The sequence below is a fragment of the Pogona vitticeps genome, chromosome 4 (genome assembly GCF_051106095.1).
Source record: "Pogona vitticeps strain Pit_001003342236 chromosome 4, PviZW2.1, whole genome shotgun sequence".
NCBI classification, from domain to species: Eukaryota; Metazoa; Chordata; class Lepidosauria; order Squamata; family Agamidae; genus Pogona; species Pogona vitticeps.
The window spans coordinates 116,672,341-116,691,426 of NC_135786.1; the positions used below are offsets into that span (position 1 = coordinate 116,672,341).

Here is a 19,086-nt window from a genome sequence, read left to right on the forward strand (position 1 = left end):
GGAAACAAGCCAACTTGGTGTTGAAGTCTTTGCTTATAGTTAAACTGCAGATGGTACTCCCTTTTGATTATTGGCAGAAACCGCCTCTACCTTTCTCCCAGCCAGCCATTACCATGCACTGACAGAAAACCTGAATTTTCCAAAAAGGTCCACAAGTCATATTCCCCAGTTTCTCAGTTTCTTCACAGTGTTCACTACAGAAATATAGGAAAGATATGAACTCTGTTCAAATTTTATATGTGTTTGTAGGCATTCAATGACATTTGCCCTGGAACTACTGCTGCATAGCCTATGTTTGGAACCGATAATGCCTTATTTTCACAGACTTCTTGGGTTGCTTTCCTGGGTTGCTTTTGAGTACACCCTGCAGTAAACCTAACAGTGTGGTTTACCTGCTGTGAAATAGGATCTTCATAGAATCCTATGTTGAAAAAGACTGAGATGAAACAAGTGTGACAGCTCACTTCATTTCTTTTTCCTTGATGAAATGCATAATGGTTGCTCCTGCATAATATGAATACCTCTCGTTATTTTTATATGTTACGTTTTATATCTTTGTTAGTCTGTTTTAATGTTTTATCATTCTTGGGATTTGTATTGCTGTTGTAAGGCAGGTGTCCGGAAAGCCAAGAACTTGAATAATATTAACCAATATTGCACCCCTTATGAAACACAGCTTGCATTTCAGATTCTACTGCTGGGCAAAAACAATGGTCTCCACTGAGACACAAAGTCCATTCTAGAACTGTGGTTTTGAACATGTCTGTAATCAAGCTAATTTGCAAAGCACATTTGTTATCAGTTCATACATGGAGAGCAGCAGCTATGATTTCAGGCAGAAAAGCACTAATTTATTTCTAGCTAGTAATGTTATGTAATGCTATGTGTTTCCTTATAATGAGAAGAAACAGAGTAAATGGCTATCAGATGTCACCATAAGATTGGAAAAAGTCTTCTGAACATTACATATATCTTATATACAGAATCAGACCCATTCCTTTACCTATTTTAGTGCTGTTTCTTATGACTTGAAGAGGCTCTCCACAGTATTGGGCAGAGATTTTTCAGTGTCTTCCCTGTAACCTGTGGGAGTTGAAACTGTCACTGAGCTGTGTCCTCCATTTCTTGAATCTTTTGCCCGTTTGTCTCAGGATTGTTTTGTTTTGCATTTTCCACTGTTAAAAGCAGAGTTAGTTCATATAATGCAGGGGTCAGGGAACTTTCTTAGCTCTTACCCCCCCCCCCCAAAATGTTTTATATACGCCAACATTACACCCTTGATTTGAAAGGAAGGATCTCGGTCATGCGTCTCTTGGTAACATGCGGCCAGTCGAGCACCGCTGCCGAAACCTTGCCGCCCATGCCTGGGCTGCTGCTGCCACCTCCTCCTCCGCCTGGCAGGACTGCGATCAGTCCTTGGCTCCACGGGGGTGGCTCCCATTCTCCATCGGCTGGAGGGTCCTGGGCGGCCATTGAAGAGCAGCAGGTGGCTCGCCCGCCGGGAATGTCTGAGGCTGCCTCTGGCACCAGCACCGGCGGCTGCTCGCCGAGGCAGCTGCGTCAGGCCTCGGCATCGGGGCTTCTGCAAGCCTCGCCGTTGAAGTGCTGTGACAGCTGCCACATGGAGGGCGAGAGGCTCTGCCAGGCCCAGTCGGCTGGTGCAGAGGCACCGCCGAAGGAAGCCACATGGCTGCCCAACGGGCTCCTCCAGGGACAGGGATGGGGAATGGGGTGGCAGGGGCAGCAGGAGGCTGAGCCTGGCCCGGGCCGCTGTTGTGGCCACGCTTGCCCCCCTCCGCCACAATCCACCTCTCCAGGCGCTGGAAGAAGAGATTCCTCCTGGCCGGAGCACTCCGGCCACTTGCCCTGGCCTCGCCCTCCACCATAGCTGGCCCCGCTGCCGCCACCGTCGCCTCGGCTGCCCTACGCCACCGGCCAGGGTCCATCAGTAGCCGCCAGCCTCCGTGGCTCAGTTGCAGCCAGGCCGGAGAAGGGGGTGGGAAAGGGGCGATCAGGCAGCCAGGGAACCCCCCTCTGGGCAGAAGAGGAAGAATTGGAGGAGGAGGGAAGGGTCTCATCCTCATTACCCACAGGATTTTCATTTTTACCCCATTTGGGGTTATTTACCTCTGTTCCCTGACCACTGATATAATGTCTGCTGCAGGAATAGAAAATGCATAGCCTTGTAGATTTTCATCATCCCTTACCATTGGATTGCTTGCTGGGGCTGCTGGAGTTATATTTCAGTGCATTTGGAGGGCCATACATTTCTTATCCCTGGTTTACAAGAATGAGGTGTGAATTAAGCAGCTGCTTACTCAAATTTCATTTATGCTACAAACTCTACAGACCTACTTCTTCAACATAGAATATAGACCGTAAGTGTTAGTCTTTGCTGCTGCTCTGATAAATTTCACTAGTTTTCATGTTGGATATTAATTTTATCCTCCTAGTATTTGAAAAGTTTGTTTTCATGTAGTTTGAAATCTTTAACTTTGGTGTGATTTAATGGAGAGTACTGAGCCTAATCCTGTTCCAGTCAGGGTTATAATTGTCTTTGTGGACAAAAGGGCCAGGAGAGCTGTTGCAGAGAATGAAAGAACACTCACAAACTGTTTAAGTGCAGTCCTGTGCTACAAGTACAGTGGGGTCTCGACTTACGAACGGCTCGACATACGAACGTTTCGACTTACGAACCGCTCTCATAGGAATATATGGACTCGAGTTGCGAACTTAGATTCGAGTTATGAACTCTTTTTTTCCTTTTTTAAAAAGCGAAGTCATCTTAGGTTAAAAGGAAAAAAGAAAAAATATCCCCCTCTAGTGGCAGAAGGCGGAATAGCAGCTTCCCATTAGTTTCTATGGACAAAAAGAGCAGATACGGATTAAATGGTTTTCAATGCATTCCTATGGGAAATGAAGATTCGACTTACAAACTTTTCAACCTGAGAACTGCCTTCCAATACGGATTAAGTTCGTAAGTTGAGACCCCACTGTACTGCTAGGGGGGAAATTGGCAATATATTTTTACCACTTATCCATCTGCCAAGCTTGGGATCATTTAATCACTGTTCCCTTTTCATCTCCTTGTGCAAATTCCATTATGTCAGTGATTTCTGTGTGGAAACTCTTCTTGGTATCACCTAGGAAGTAAGAAAAATGTAAAAAATAAGCAAGGCCCTTAGGGTTAACACCCAGTAAAGTCTGCTGTATTTGGGTGACTTTCTACTTGCATTAGAAGATTGTATCTACAATATTAGGTAATCCTTACCAGTCTCTTTTATTCTTCTTCCAGGTGTTTGTACACTGGAACCTCCCTTTTACATAGTGACAGAATACATGCCTTATGGTAACTTGTTGGACTACCTGCGGGAATGCAATCGGGAGGAAGTGACAGCTGTTGTTCTACTGTATATGGCCACCCAGATATCTTCTGCTATGGAGTATCTGGAGAAGAAAAATTTCATCCACAGGTCAGCAGAAGACCTTAATCTGTTTAGCAAAACAGTGTAAAATGATGTGTGTGTATGTATGTGATGGTGCATTGTGTTATGTAAAGCAGCCATTCTCAACCTTTTTTTGGCCACGACAATAAATACAAAATGAAAGAAATATTAATATTTCCCCTAGGAGAATATTTCCAGCAGATGAAGAATCAAATTTTATCGTGCTCAGCTACCTTGTCCTCTATGTACTGTGATCATAGTAGTTCTTCCCTCCTCCCCATGAGCCTCCGTCAATATCCTAAAGGCCATTCACTTCCAGTTTCCATATCCCACTTCTTTTTTTTCTGGACTATTTTTTGTCATTCTCTGCATGCTATTTAGTTGGATTCTAAATCAAGTACACCCACTTAGGCATATGCACAGTGCAGGGGTTAAATACCCTCAGTGCAGCATTTATGGGGCATCTTAGTGCAAAATGACACATTTGCTCTGTTTCCCCTTCCCCTTTTCACCCTAATAGTTGTATATCAGCTATACTTCCTTAATTATGTAAAAGTTTCAAGCATCCCTCAGAAGAATGACTACAGTTTGTATTATCAAAAATACAAACTGTTGTCTCTATTGATGAATGCATTACTGTATTACAGTACTGTACAGTGGTGCCTCGCTTGACGACGTTAATTTGTTCCAGCGAAATCGCTCTAGAGCGAAAACGTCATCAAACGAAATTTTAAAAACCATTGAAACTTTTCAATGCATTCCAATGGGCTGAATACCTGCTTGTCCAGCGAAGATCCTCCATACGGCGGCCATTTTCTGGTGCCTGTTAAGTGAAAAATCAGTCCTAAAAACAGTGAGGAGCCATTTTCTTCAGCCGGTGGCCATTTTGAAATCGAAAATCGGTTCCTGAAGCAGGGAACCAATCATCGTGAAATGAAAAAACCCCATTTAAACCATCGTTTTGCGATCGCAAAAGCTTCGTTAAGCGGATTTGTCGTAGAGCGGGGTAATCATCCAACAGGCATGACTGTATTACATTACAGCCCTCTGTTGATTAATACATTACAATACTGCACACAGCTTATGTTTGTTGTCTGAATTGTTACTGTCTAGTGTGTCCATGAATTTTGGAAAACAAGCCTCTTTGGCCCGGAATCAAGTAGTATTCAAGTGTCCTGTATATGGTTGTGTCTGCTTGAATTTTGCAGGGGCAAATAAGATGAGTGTTTAGGATCATAGCATTATCAGAATATCAAGTGTGCCCAGAAAATTATTAGTTTATAATTATGTACTGACAACAAGTTAACAGACTTTTTAGTTCCATGTTTACCATGTACCAAATGAATATACAGTGGTGCCTCGCTTAGCGACATTAATCCGTTCCAGGAAAAATGTTGCTAAGCGATTTTAAAAAGCCCATATAAACACATTAAAACGTGTCTAATGCGTTCCTATGGGCTTAAAACTGACCTTATGCGAAGATCCTCTACAGCAGTGGTCTCCAACCTTGGGCCTCCAGATGTTCTTGGACTGCACCTCCCAGAAGCCTTCAACACCACCTCTGCTGGCCAGGATTTCTGGGAGTTGAAGTCCAATAACATCTGGAGGCCCAAGGTTGGGGACCACTGCTCTAGAGGATCCTCCAGAGGGGCGGCCATTTTCGGTGCCTCTAAAGCAAGGCAAAACAGCGGGCGGCCATTTTGGAACCGCCAATCAGCTGTGCAAAAAGGGTCGCTTTGCCATGATCGCTTCTCCGCGATCATCGCAAAGCAATTTTTCCCCATAGGGGCCATCGCTAAGCGATCGCTCTTGCGATGGCCCAAACCCCATTGCTAAGCGATTTCATCGCTCAACTGAGTGATCGCTAAGCGAGGCACCACTGCACTATACTTAATGACAAACATTCCATGTAACAGGTTGCAGTATTAGCTGTCCGGAACCCTCATTGTAAAACGTACAGTTTTGTTGTTGTGTCTTAGAGCTATGCTGCAAAGGCAAAAAAGGGAAAAAAAAGCTCTAAAATGTTCTAGTTCACACATCTTCTGCAGTTAACATTCTGAAAATCTCCTCCCTAACCCAGGATTCTGCACTAAAAATAAAGTGTGCTAGTAGTTAGTTTGCACAAGCATCTTTTTCTTATTTGTTTTGAGAAATAGGGTGTGGATAAATGAAACCACAATGATTATATGACCAGGCTATCTTGCTATTATACAAGAATGGGGGGTATACATGTCTGCTAAAAACACCAAAACACTGATACCTGACTGATAGTTTTGTGCACCCATTGTCAACCCAGTATTATGCTGTATAACATCAGCCATGTTCGTACAATCTGGAATGTAATAGAATTCCAACCTGTCTTGGATGTCTGGACTTCCTTTGTCCAGTTGCTTCCCCTTGCCAGAGCTTAAATTGAGAACTTTATTTTTAAAGCTTTAAAAAAATTAAAAAAATTTAAAATTTTATTTTAAAATTAATTTGCATTCCTTTTAACAAATTATCCTTAAATTTGTTTGAAGCAAGGCAAAATAGCAGTAGTAATCTGAATTATTCAGAGTAATGTTTCAAAGAGGTTCTGATTTATGTTGGAAGTGTGCCCTTTGCAAAGAACCCTCAGCTCCAGTGTTAGGACGTTAATATTAAAATATTGTTAAGGAAGTATTAAAGCAAGAACCAATTGTACACCATTTGACAGCATGACACGAGGAAAAGAGCTGCAGAGAAAATCAAAAGAACTGTCTCAAATGTGTATTTAGATGTCTCAGATGTGTATTTAGGTACATGTTGTCTTCCTGGAAATGAACCCCAGAGTAGCCTGCTGCAGCAGTTGCGAATCATTAGTTCCTATGGGAACTATTGCAAAACAGTTAATCCGTCTTCTACCACTAGGGGAGAATTTTTTTTAACCTAAGATTACTTAAGTTTTTAAAAAGGGCAGGAAAGGAGGGAGACAGAGAGAGAGAAGACAAAGGGGGGGGAGAGAGTTTGGAGTTTAAAACACATGCTAAATCCACACATTTTAAATCAAGCCAGCACAGATCCTTTCAAAAACTTTTCTGATTTGCAAGGGAAGCATGCAGGAACCATTGCAAAAGCACAGAAAACAAATGCAGATCAGAAATGCAAAGAGAACAAACCAAGAAAGCGAGGGAAGCATGCAAGACACATTGAAAATGGGGGGCAACCCCCCGAAGCAAACAAACCCCCCAAGAAATGGGAAAAAACACTCCAAAAAGCAACCAACCCCCCCATTGGAAATGTGAGGGGAACCAAAACAACAAACAACCCTCCAAGACCCATCACAGCACAGAAACATAACCCTCCCAGCCGAAAACCACGCTGCAAAAATACCCAGAACAGTTTTTAAAAAGTATAAAACAGCACCTTACCTTAGTAGGCAGCCTCCTTGGATGTACTCTCTAACTGCTGGTGTGAAAGAGCTACAAAGAAGCAGCCTCGTCGCCACCTGCAGTTAGCTATTTGAATTTCCCATCCTTTTCCCCTGCTTTTTTGTGTTCGTAAGTCAAAGCTCCATTCGCAAGTCAAAGCAAAATTATGTGAATGGAGCTGTTTGTAACTCAAAATGTTTGTAGGTCAAGGTGTTCGTAAGTCAAGGCACCACTGTATCAACAATGACAAAACAGAACTGTGTAGCCCTTTTCATAATACAAATGTGGAATTTTATTACACTAAAAATCAACCATATTCATGAAAGCACAAGCTTTCATTAATAAATACACTTCTTAGGCATAGTGCAGAAAAATTATAAATGAATGTTTACACTCTGCCAATGAACTTAAAAGATAATATAACTTTTAGTCAAAATATTTTCTCAACTATGGCTGATTTTTTTCCTACAAAGATTATAACTTTCCATCATCTACTCAGACTTTTGAAAATATAAATTCGCTTTTTTCTTTGTCTCTGTGTTATGACGTGTATTTTATTGTGCCATTATAAAGTCTGTTGGGCTGCAAGGAAAAGTTATTTGAATGTAAGGGTCTGTATGCTGGCTTCTCCACAGTAGTTTACCATGAAGTCCGAATTCATCCAGGATCTCTGGGCAACTGTCTATATACTTTGGGATTTTGAGTCTTGGTGACACTGGCATTTGCTATTCTTATTTTGTTTATGCAGGGATCTAGCAGCTCGAAATTGTTTAGTTGGAGAAAATCATGTGGTGAAAGTGGCTGACTTCGGACTAAGCAGATTGATGACTGGAGACACGTACACAGCACATGCTGGTGCAAAATTTCCTATCAAATGGACAGCACCTGAGAGCCTAGCCTACAACACATTTTCAATCAAATCAGATGTTTGGGGTAAGAGTGAGAAACTTCCTTACATACAGACTCCTTCTGTGCATGTAAAACTAGGCTATAAGGCAGAGTTGGAAGACTTCTATATTTCCAGGATCAGTTCTAATCTCTAAATAGCACTTTGGGGGCTTGAAGTGAGCATTTTCTTTTGCTAAGAATGGACCATCACATAAATAATAAGATAACAGAATATAGTTAATAGCACCTAGAGGTAAGACATTTATCACTTCAGGAAACATGCATTCAGGCTTACTTGGGGTGAGAAAGAATCCAAAGGATAATAGTTCTTCTTTGGAACCTCTGTGAATGCACACAAATGGGTTTCACTGCATCTGCACAGGACTTCTCAGAATATTCTAGTGCTTAAAAAGATGTGATTAGTAGGACATTGCCCTGTGGCGTGCATGTTCTGCCCACCTGTAATACCTCAGTTCCTTTTTTTTTAAAAAGGGGGGTGACAGAAAGGAAAAGGGGAATTGAGGTTAATGGGGAAGAGGAGAAACAATACCATACTAACGCCCATTCTATACCTATTGCCACATCAAGATTCCAAGTTACTCTATTTACTCTTTTCTGCCTTCCAGATTTAAGTTCTTGTTTCAATATACTGTATGCTATTCATGTGCTGCCTGTTGATTCAGTCCACTTGTAGAATAAGTCCCATCTTTCTGTTGCCTTTTGTAAAGGACAGTCCTTCATCACTTCTGATAAAATGTCCATTTCCGCTGTTTCCCATATCTTCTTTATGAAATCTTGTTTCGGTACCGTCGGACTTTTCCAATTTTTGGCATAGAGAATTCTGGCTGCAGTAACTATGTATATAACTATATATTCCTTTGACTTATCTATGTTATCAGGTATCATACTCAATAAAAACAGTTCTGGGGTTAATGGCACCTCACAGAGCAATATTTGTTGCAGCATAGCATGTACTCTTTTCCAATACTGTTTCGCTACTCTACATGACCACCACATATGATAATAGCTTCCCACTTGTGCTTCACATTTCCGACACAGGTTTGATACATCTGTATACATCTTCGACAGTTTTTCTGGAGTCATATGCCACCTATAAAACATCTTGTATATACAGTGGTTCCCCGCATAACGGGCGCCCCGTTTAACGATGAATCCGCATAGCGATGTGTTTTTTGCGATTGTTTTTGCAATCGCATTGCGATGTTTTAAATGGTAAAACATCACTTTGCGATGATCGGTAAGCTGTTTCGCTTACCGATTTTCGCATAGCGATGTTTTCCTAACAGCTGATCGGTGGTTCCAAAATGGCCACCGGGTAAAAAAAAATGGGCACCCGCAGTGTTTTTGCGCACATTCCTCACTTACCGGGCAGCGAAAATGGCGGCCGTATGGAGGATTTTCACAGAACTGTGAGTTTTTTGCCCATAGGAACACATTAAACATGTTTTAATGCATTCCTATGGGCTTTTTTGTTTCGCATAGCGACAAATCCATATAGCGATGATTTTTCCGGAACGGATTATCATCGCTATGCGGGGCACCACTGTATTCTCCTTAAAATTAACCGATCTTGTAAGCTTTATATTACTTTGCCATATTTTCAACCATTGATCAATATCAATATTATGCCCTATGTTTTGTGCCCACTTGGTCATACATTCTTTAACCATTTCATCCTGCATTTTAATTTCTAACAGATAGTTATATATTTTCTTAACAATTTTGTCTTTTGAACCTAATAAAAGCTTATCAAACATAGTTTGTTCTGAGTAGAAACCTTCTATTTTGTCTTTTGTATATCTAGATTCCAGCTGTGCTCTGGACCACCAGTCTATATAGATATTTTGTGATTCTAGCTCTTCTTCACCATCCTTTTTTAATAAACCTTGGTATCTTAAAAGTTTTGCTTTTGTCATGAGATTAGATTGTGTAAAGGCCTCTATAGGTGACACCCATACAGGTGTTTTGTAGTAAATTTGTTGTATAATCTTTCTCCACATTCCCAATAGAACTTTTCTTATCATATGTAAATTAAAATGCTTTTGCTCTTTATCCTTTTTATACCATAGATAAGCATGCCAGCCTAATTGTAAATAATGTCCTTCCAAATTAAGTAATCTATCATTTTCCAAAGTTATCCATTCCTTTATCCAATGGATCTATAATACAGAACCCAATCTGGAAGACCAAAGCCACCCCTCTGTTTAGCATCTTGCATTGCCTTAATTTTAATTCTTGTTTTTTTTCCCTTGCCATACAAATCTCATGATTATCTTATTAAGTTCTTGGAAAAAGGACTATTAAGATAGGAATTGTCTGAAATAAGAATAGGATTTTTGGCAAGACGCTCATTTTAATCGTCGCAATCCTTCCCAACAACAATAATTGTAATTTATCTCATTTTTGTTCTGTATCTCCTTCATCAATTTCATATAATTATCTTTAAATAATGTACTCGTCTTCTTTGTAATTTGTATCCCTAAATATCGAATTCTCTTTTCCTCTTGGAAGTTCGTCTTCTCTATTAACTTCTGCCGTTCTTGTTCTCTTATATTTTTAGTAAGTATTTTTGTTTTCTTTTGGTTTATTCTCATTCCTGCCATATCACAAAGTTTTTTAACATTGCCATCAGGTCTTCTATTGAATGCACTGGGTCTTCAAGTATAATGACTAAGTCATCTGCAAAAGCCTGAAGTTTATAGATTTGGCCTTTTACTTTCAATCCTTTCAATTCCTTTTTATCTCTAATTTGTTCCGTTAATATTTCTAGAGTCAAGATAAATAGTAGTGGAGAGAATGGACACTCCTGTCTGGTACTTTTCGAAGCCTGGGCTGCAGGGTCAGAAGACCAAGCAGTCGTAAGATCGAATCCACGCAACAGAGTGAGCTCCCGTTGCTTGTCCCAGCTCCCGCCAACCTAGCGGTTCGAAAGCATGCAAATGCAAGTAGATAAATAGGGACCACCTCGGTGGGAAGGTAACAGCGTTCCGTGTCTAAGTCGCACTGGCCATGTGACCACGGAAGATTGTCTTCGGACAAAATGCTGGCTCTACGGCTTGGAAACGGGGATGAGCACTGCCCCCTAGAGTCGAACACGACTGGACAAAAATTGTCAAGGGGAAACTTTACCTTTACCTATTTCTTTCAACAACTTGCCGTTAATTCTCACTTTTATTTATTTTTATTTATTTATTCCATTTATACCCCGCCTATCTGTTCATCGCGAACACTCTAGGTGGCTTTTGCCTTTTGTTGGGTATATATTGCTTTAAGTCGCTTCAAAAATCTTTCTCCAACTTGCAGTGTTTCCAGCAAATATATCACAAAATTCCAATCGAGATTATCGAAGGCTTTCTCCGCATCCAAGAATATCATGGCCATCTGTTTGTCTGGGTGTGCTTCATACTATTCCAAGGAGATTAGGACTATCCTTATATTATTTTTCATCTGCCTTTTTGGAAGAAACCCAGACTGATCTTGATGTATTAACTGAATTAAAATTCTTTTCATTCTAGTTGCCAAGATGGTCGCATATATTTTATAGTCCACATTCAACAATGAAACCAGCCTATAATTTTGAATTTCTTTACCTTCTGTATTTTCCTTATGGATGAGAGAGATTGTCGCTTCAGTCCATGTTGTTGATATTTTCCCCTCTTCTTCGACACATTCTAACAGCTTCTTAAATGGCTGAAGTAACACCTCTTCCAATTCTTTATAATATTCCGCTGGTAGCCCATCTGGACCTGGTGCTTTCCCATTTTTTTGTTTTTTGAGACCTTCTATGATTTCTGCATATGTTATAGGCTCATTTAGGGACTGAATTTGTTCTTTAGTCAATTTCATTTTGTTGTGGTTTGATATATATTCTTTCTGGGTTTCTTTATCAACTTCTTTTTTTAATAGCTTCCGATAGAAGTCCTCAGCAATCTTTTTTATTTCTTCCTGTTTAAATTTGTCTACTCCTTTTTCATCTTTCAAAGTTCGTTGTAGTCTTATTCTCTTTCCTTAATTTATATGCTAGCCATCTTCCTGGTTTATTTGTGTTCTCAAAAAAATTTTGCTTTGCAAATTTAAACTTCCTTGCAGTTTCTTCGGTGAGTAATATATTTATCTGGTGTTGTACAGATTTTATCTTCTCTGACAATTCTTTATTTGCTGGGTTTTGTTTCAACTGCCTCTCATCTGAAGCTAATCTGTTTTCCAGAGTCTCATATTTTTTCCGTCTTTCTCTTTTTTGTTTTGCTGCAAATCTTATGGCTATTCCTCTAAAAAAGGCCTTACTTGCCTACCAGATCATAAACATTGAGGTATCTGGTCTCATATTCTGTTTTTAAAAATCCATTTCTTCTTTTGCTTGTTTCTTGAATTCTTCATTTTTTAAGTGTAGTATATTAAGCTTCCAATTAAATTTTCTTGGTCTGCTACCTACTTGTAACAAAATTGGATTATGGTCTGCAAATGTATTAGGTAAAATATCTATTTGTTCCAATTCTTAAGTTTATTGACATCCAGCAAGTATCAATTCTTGACAATGATTTATGTCTATTAGAGTAAAAAGTATAATCTCTTATCTTTGGATTACATGTTCTCCATGCATCTACAATATTTAATTCTTCTGCCAGTTGTAAGAAATTTCTTGGAATTGTGCTTCTCTTCTTTTTACTTATTTTTTTTCTGATTTTGTATCTAATTCTCTCTCAAAGACGGCATTAAAATCTCCAATTACACAGTAGTGATCATAATCTTTATTTGCCAATTCTCGTTGTAGTTGTTTGTAGAAATTTTCCTGATTTCCATTTGGTGCGTAGACATTGACAATTAACCATTTCTTTGATTCTCTATGAATTTCCACCATTAATATCCTTCCATCCTCTGAGGCAAAAATCAGGTTTGGATCCAATTCTTTCTTAATATAGATGGCTACACCTTTCTTCTTTTTACACACGTCAGAGGCTGCAAATAATTTTCCTAACCTTGGCCATTCTAACAGTTTCAAGTCTTTTCTTTTCACATAGGTTTCTTGGATGCATATAATATCAGATTTCTGTTTCTGCAATTGTAGAAAGATCTTTCTCCGCTTTTGAGGTGAGTTTAGGCCATTTACTGAAAAAATCTTCATTTGTTTTCTGGTTTCTCTTCAGATCGTATAAATCTTTCGCCTTTTTACCTCAGTTCCTTTTAGCTGCTGCTGAAATCAGACTTCTGCAGTGATTACTAAGTGTGATTTTCTGACTTCTGATCTTACGGACTGCCTTACATTTTCGATTCTTGGATTATGGACCTGATCAGTTTTTCATTTACGGACATTTCCCTGTGAGTTATTTTTCATCTTCCCACCCTTCCCACCTTTTTAATGGGCTCTTCAGGCCCATTCAAGCGTTGTGTGACATGTACCAATAACATTCCTTTTACTGACAGCCATGATAGTTGCTTTTTTTGCCTGGGCAAAAGTCACCAAACCCACTCCTGTCCAGAGTGTAAAAAATTAAAAGAGCTGAATCTTAAACTCCAACTGCAATGACTTCGGTCCCAATCCATCCAAGCAGCCCCACAATGGAGCCTAGCCCCACAATGGAGCCTACCTCCACTCCAGTTACTTGGTCTGAGCCTTCTCACCCACCTGCTCCAATTACTTCATTGCTGAAAGCCTCTACCAAGGCTTCCAAGCCAAAATCCCCCTCAGCATCAACTTCGGTGTCGAAGTCGTCCTCAGCTTTGACTGCGGCCCAATCTGATAAGAAAAAAAAGAGAAGGACGGGGCTAAGCAAAAGAAAGCTAAGTGGATTCCTTAAGCCTCACCACCCTCGAGAGCCTCCGGTCATACAGATTTCCCTCCCGTCTCCCATCTTGGATGAGTCATCTCGAGATATACTGGACCAGGACTCCATTTCAGAAGCAGGAGAGTCAGTACCGCTTACTCAAGCTCCAGCTTCGGTATCGACACCAAGCTTATTCCCAAGTCATGGCCGTTCTGAGGCTGATGTCATATCCAGCCTGGCCTGTTTCGACTGGGCGGGCTACTGTTATTCACCTCTCAAACTCAGAGGCGTTGGTCTCGCCGTCCCCTCCACATAAGAGAGCAGCAAAGCCACACCATGTTTCCTCACCTTTTCAATATCAGGAAATAATTTTGTCCCGCGTCCATCTTGACACCATTCACTTTCTGAGTATAGAGAGCCTGTTTATGAGGTCAGCTGACGCGATGAACCTTATTGATAATGCTTTGACAAGTTCGAGCCGCAGTTTGAACAGGACTACTACGAGCGTCCCAAGCATGTTTACTATGTTTATGCCCCATCTGATTCCTCGCAATCACCGTTGCCTCCTCCTTTTCAATCGGCATCGAGCCTATTATCAACCCGATCTTATGGTACCAACCTCTAAGAAAACTAAACATTGTCTGTCTGAGCTGGATGTCCCTCGATGCAATCCAGCTTCTTCTCAACATGACCCTGTTCCATTCAAGCACTCACGTGCTTCTTCGGTGCCATTGTTTTCAACATTGCGCCTGACAATCAGTTTGTCTAGATCCCAATCTACCCATCATGTCCCAGCACCAACCCCTCTTTCAACTCCTCGGGCCCGTCAACACTTTCCTTCACCAACTCTCCCCATGTCTGTGAACTCCTCTGTTTCGACAGCTTCTGAACATGATTCTCCCTCTGAAGTTTCCAGGGAGTCTCTGTCCAATTTACCGACACTGAATTCAGATGTTGCAGATGTTCACGCTCCATCCCTGTCTAAAGACGTTACCTCTTATTCCCAACTCATTCTTCAGATGGCCAAGTCATTGGAACTCGATATCGAGCAACCTCCTTCCCCTAAGCATGACCTCGTCTTTGACTATATAAATCAGGATAAATCACCTCCATTGAGTCTGGCTTTCATACCAGCAATGCTGGACCTTATTAAAGAGTCATGGGACAAGCCATCCACCTCCCTCCAAGTTTCCAGATGGATTGAGAATCACTATCGAACACACGTTGCCGATACAGCTTTCCTTATCAAGCATCCTGCTCCAAATTCTGTTGTCCAATCTAATCAATCTCGTGCTGGTAACTGGTCAACAGTCACCCCCCACTAACCGCGAGAGCAGAAAGTTGGGCATTCTTGGCCATCGTTTATATTCTTTAGCCTCATTTGTGATGAGAGTTTCCAATTATCAAGCAGCAATGGGCGCTTATCACAGGCAATTGTGGAACAAAATACTTCCTGTCCTTCAGTCTGCTCCCAAGGAGATCAGGACTGATGCGCTCAGTACTCCTCTGGAAGCCACTACTCTTGCTGAAAGCAGTAGCATCTTGCATCTCGCCATACGGCAGATGCTGCCTCGAAGGCTTTGGCTTCTGCCATCTCCTTCTGAAAACATGCTTGGCTGCGCTCGGCAGGGATCAATGATGATGCTAGATCCCACATTGAGGATCTCCCATTTGATGGAGTTGGTCTTTTTAACAAGAAGGCTGATGAAGTGATGGACAATCTACACAAAATCGCAAAACTGCCCGCTCCTACTCCACCCAACAGCCTACATACCAACACACTCAGTGGCACAGACCTTTCACTTTTCAATAATCATATTAGCAACCTTATTGTTCTTACAAACCTTTCAGTCCTGCTCCAGAGAGGTCCAATCTTTTATCTTCCTCAGCTACTCCTTCTTTGTGCTCTCAGGCACCAGCTCAGCAGAATAGACAAACTTTCCGTCGACCTGCGAGAAAGAATAAACAATATCTTTCACTTGATCCCTCCAAATCTGGCTGTCCCCATCTGTCTCCCTTTCTCAAGAAGTGGTCCATTGTCACCAAGGACTCTTGGATACTCTCTATCATACAACATGGTTACCTGTTAGAATTCACCAACCTCCCTCCACTTAGCTATCTCCAACATATGACTTACTCACCTGCCCTAGAGCAGTGGTTCTTAACCTTTGTTACTCGTATGTTTTTGAACTGCAACTCCCAGAAACCCCAGCCAGCACAGTTGGTGGTGAAGGCTTCTGGGAGTTGCAGTCCAAAACTCCTGAGTAACCCAAGGTTAAGAACCAGTGCCCCAGAGGATGAAAATTCTCTTCTCATCCAGAAATACGCTATCCAACGAGTACCTTCCCAATATGTTTTAAATGGATTCTATTCTCGATACTTTACCGGCCCAAATGCGATGGAGGCCTTTGCCCCATCCTGGACCTGCGACTTCTCAACACCTACATCCGTCCAACGTGCTTTTCGCATGGTCACCCTGGAATCCATTATCCCACTGCTTTCTTTAGACAATTGGTTTGTGGTTGTAGACCTACAAGATGTGTATTTTCATATCTCCATTCACAAACATCACTTTAAATATCTTCGTTTCCTCTTCATGGAGAGGGCTTACCAATTCTGTGCCCTCCCTTTCAGGCTGTCCACCAGTCCAAGAACTTTCACAAAGTGTATTGCTCCTGTGGCTGCCTGTCTTCGTCTGCACAACATCATGGTCTTTCCGTATATAGACAATTGGTGGATAGTAGCAGGGTCATACTCCGCAGGCCAAAGGGACTCTGCCTTTGTTCTTCAGACTTTGGCACAACTCAATTTGCAAGTCAGTTTCAAGAAGTCTCATCTCGATCCATCGCAGACCATAGATTACATCAGGGCGCATCTCAATTCAATCAAGGCCAGAGTTTTTCTCCCTCATGAATAGATATCCAAATTGAAGAGAGCTATTTGCCATTTCTAACCTCATGCCATGGTTTCTGCTCGGCACGCACAACATCTCCTAGGCTTGATGGCCTCAACCACTTCTGCGCTCCAACACGCGAGACTCAAGATGCAATCTTTGTAGGCCTGGTTCCTGTCCCTGTTTGACCCCCTCTTAGATCATCCTTCAAAACGTCTTCTTGTCACTTCAGAATTAGCTTGCCAACTCACTTGGACTTTTGTCCTGCACCTCCTTGTGGGCCATACTTTTTGACCTTTTCAACTGACAATACAGGTCACGATGGATGCCAGCCCAATACGATGGGGCGCACACTGTGGCGATAACGAAATTCATGCTCTATGGTTTAACTCGGAAAATGTACTGCATATCAACCACCTAGAAATGCTAGCAGTCATCAAGGCTTTCTGAGCTTTCAGTCTCCTCATAGCTGGTCACATCGTCCAGGTTACCACAGACAATATGACTAATCTGTATTATATAAACAAACAAAGGGGTACTCACTCATTGGCTCTTCTATGCCTCATGATCCAGCTATGGGAATGGTGCTACGACTGCCACATCTTCCCTATGGCTATTCATGTATCTACAGAGGACAACGAAGTTGCCGACTGTTTGAGCCATCTGACCACCCAAACCCATGAGTGGGTTCTCGACAACTCTATCTTCCACCATCTCTGCAACCAATGGAGAACATCAGATCTCGACGTTTTTGCCACCCAGACCAACTCAAAATGCAGCAACTACTGCTCTCAAGCGGGACACGGTGTGAACTCCCTAGGTGATGCCTTCATGGTAGACTGGGGCAATGTCCTTCTCTATCCCCCCCATTCCTCTTATCCAGCGGACGATAGTCAAGCTCTGCCAGCTGTGAGTCAATGCCATCTTAATAGCATCATAGTGGCCTCAACAACCCTGGTTTACTCCTCTCAGGGCCATTGTGGCCATATTCCTGAGACTTCCACTTTGGCCACACCTGCTGACTCAGAACGACAGCCGTGTTTGTCACTCCTACCTGGAATCTTTACACCTCACGGCATGGAGAATCCCCCCATCATAGCGGAGGTACTGGACAAAGCTAGGAAACCCTCTACTAAATTGTTATATTCCTATAAGTGGAATGTTTTCTCTTGCATCAAGAGGTTTATCAGCAGTTCCTGTTTTGCTGGATACCCTCCTCTTGTTTCTTTGTCATCTGTTTTGATCAAGGTTTGGCCCACTCCACGTTGAAAGTTATATTTCTGCAATAGTATTCTATCAGCCTATTGTATCCGAGGCCTCTCGTCTATTTTCCCACCCAACTCTCAATATGTTTCTTAGATGCTTGCGGAACATTCACCCATCTGTGCAACCTCCACTCCCTCAGTGGTCCCTCCAAGTTGTTCTCCATGCTCTCGCTCTGCCTCCTTTCGAACCCATGGCCTCGACACATCTCAAACTTCTCTCCCTCAAAACTTTTTTTTCTTGTAGCTATAACTTCTGCACATCGAGCAAGCAAGCTGGCCGCCCTTCGGGCCGACACTCCTTATATTCAGTTTTATCCAGATAAAGTTGTCTTGTACCCAGACATTACCTTCCTCCCTAAAGTGATTTCAGATTTCCATGTTAATCAGCCTTTGATTCTTCCGACGTTGTTTCCATCTCCCTCTTCTGATGTTGAGTGCATGCTTCACTCCCTCGATGTTCGTCGCGCCTTAGCATTTTATGTTTCCAAGACTAAGGATTTTCACACTTCTCCCAGACTCTTTGTGTGCTTCCATGGCCCACGGAAAGGTTCTCCAGCCTCTTCACAGACAGTCTCAAGGTGGATTGTCTCTTGGCTTATGACTTGGCAGGCAAGGCTCTGCCAGATGTGCTAAAAGCACACTCTACAAGAGCAATGGCCATGTCCACTGTCTGGCTATGTAGCGCTAAAGTCCCTGACATCTGTCGAGCGGCCGCTTGGTCAACTCCTTTGACTTTCTGACGCGTTACCGCCTAGATGTCAGGGTCAAGAAAGAAGCAAATTTCGGAAGGGCTGTGCTGACTTCATTGTTGGTGTGATGGCCCTCCTTCTGGTACGTGAGCTTGCTAGTCACCCATTTGTGTGCATTCACAGAGGCCACAAAGAAGAAAGAGAGGTTACTTACCTGTAACCATAGTTCTTCAAGTGTTCCTCTGTGAATCCACACATCCCGCCCATCCTCCCTGCTGTCCATCACTTAGTGTCTTGAGCTTTGTTTTGGCCAGAGCCTTGACAGCGACCGACATTTTCGGAACTGAGGTATTACGGGCGGGCGGAGCAAGCACGCCATGTGGCAATGTCCTACTAATCACGTCTTTTTAAGCTCTAGCATATTCCGAGAAGCCCTGCGCAGGCGCAGTAAAACCCATTTGTGGGGATTCACAGGGGACCACTCAAAGAACTATGGTTACAGATAAGTAACCTCTCTATTTCTTTTCTTACAATTAGGAAATTTTCCTATCGTTTATTAACTAAAATCTACCTACATGGGCTCAGATAAATTTCCCTTCTGCCCACTTAGTGGTCAGTGTTGAAGAAAACATTTCAATTCAGTTAAGTTGCCACATCCAAGAAGCCCATCCAAATTGAAAAACTCCTTCAGCTTCTAATTCTGTTTTCTCTTTATAACTAATAATTGAATAGT

The 19,086-nt window shown here is 42.0% G+C and overlaps 1 protein-coding gene and 2 long non-coding RNA genes across 5 annotated transcripts in view; 1 reads left to right on the plus strand and 2 right to left on the minus strand.

Annotated features, from left to right (window-relative positions):
- ABL2 (ABL proto-oncogene 2, non-receptor tyrosine kinase) overlaps positions 1-19,086 on the plus strand; it is a 139,381-nt gene that overhangs the window by 88,404 nt on the left and 31,891 nt on the right. For all 3 annotated transcript variants that reach the window (XM_072998156.2, XM_072998158.2, XM_072998157.2), the window contains exons 6-7: positions 3,296-3,473; positions 7,584-7,768. In XM_072998156.2, coding sequence (XP_072854257.2) covers positions 3,296-3,473; positions 7,584-7,768 — 363 coding nt within the window. The remainder of the gene's footprint in view (positions 1-3,295; positions 3,474-7,583; positions 7,769-19,086) is intronic.
- The window catches only part of LOC144588873 (uncharacterized), a 550,407-nt gene that overhangs the window by 74,878 nt on the left and 456,443 nt on the right, over positions 1-19,086 (minus strand). The window lies entirely within an intron of this gene.
- Positions 12,866-19,016, minus strand: LOC144588875 (uncharacterized). The gene is made up of 2 exons (XR_013544617.1): positions 15,351-19,016; positions 12,866-13,478 (listed from the first exon to the last, which is right to left on the minus strand). It is a non-coding gene; the product is annotated as an uncharacterized LOC144588875 (long non-coding RNA).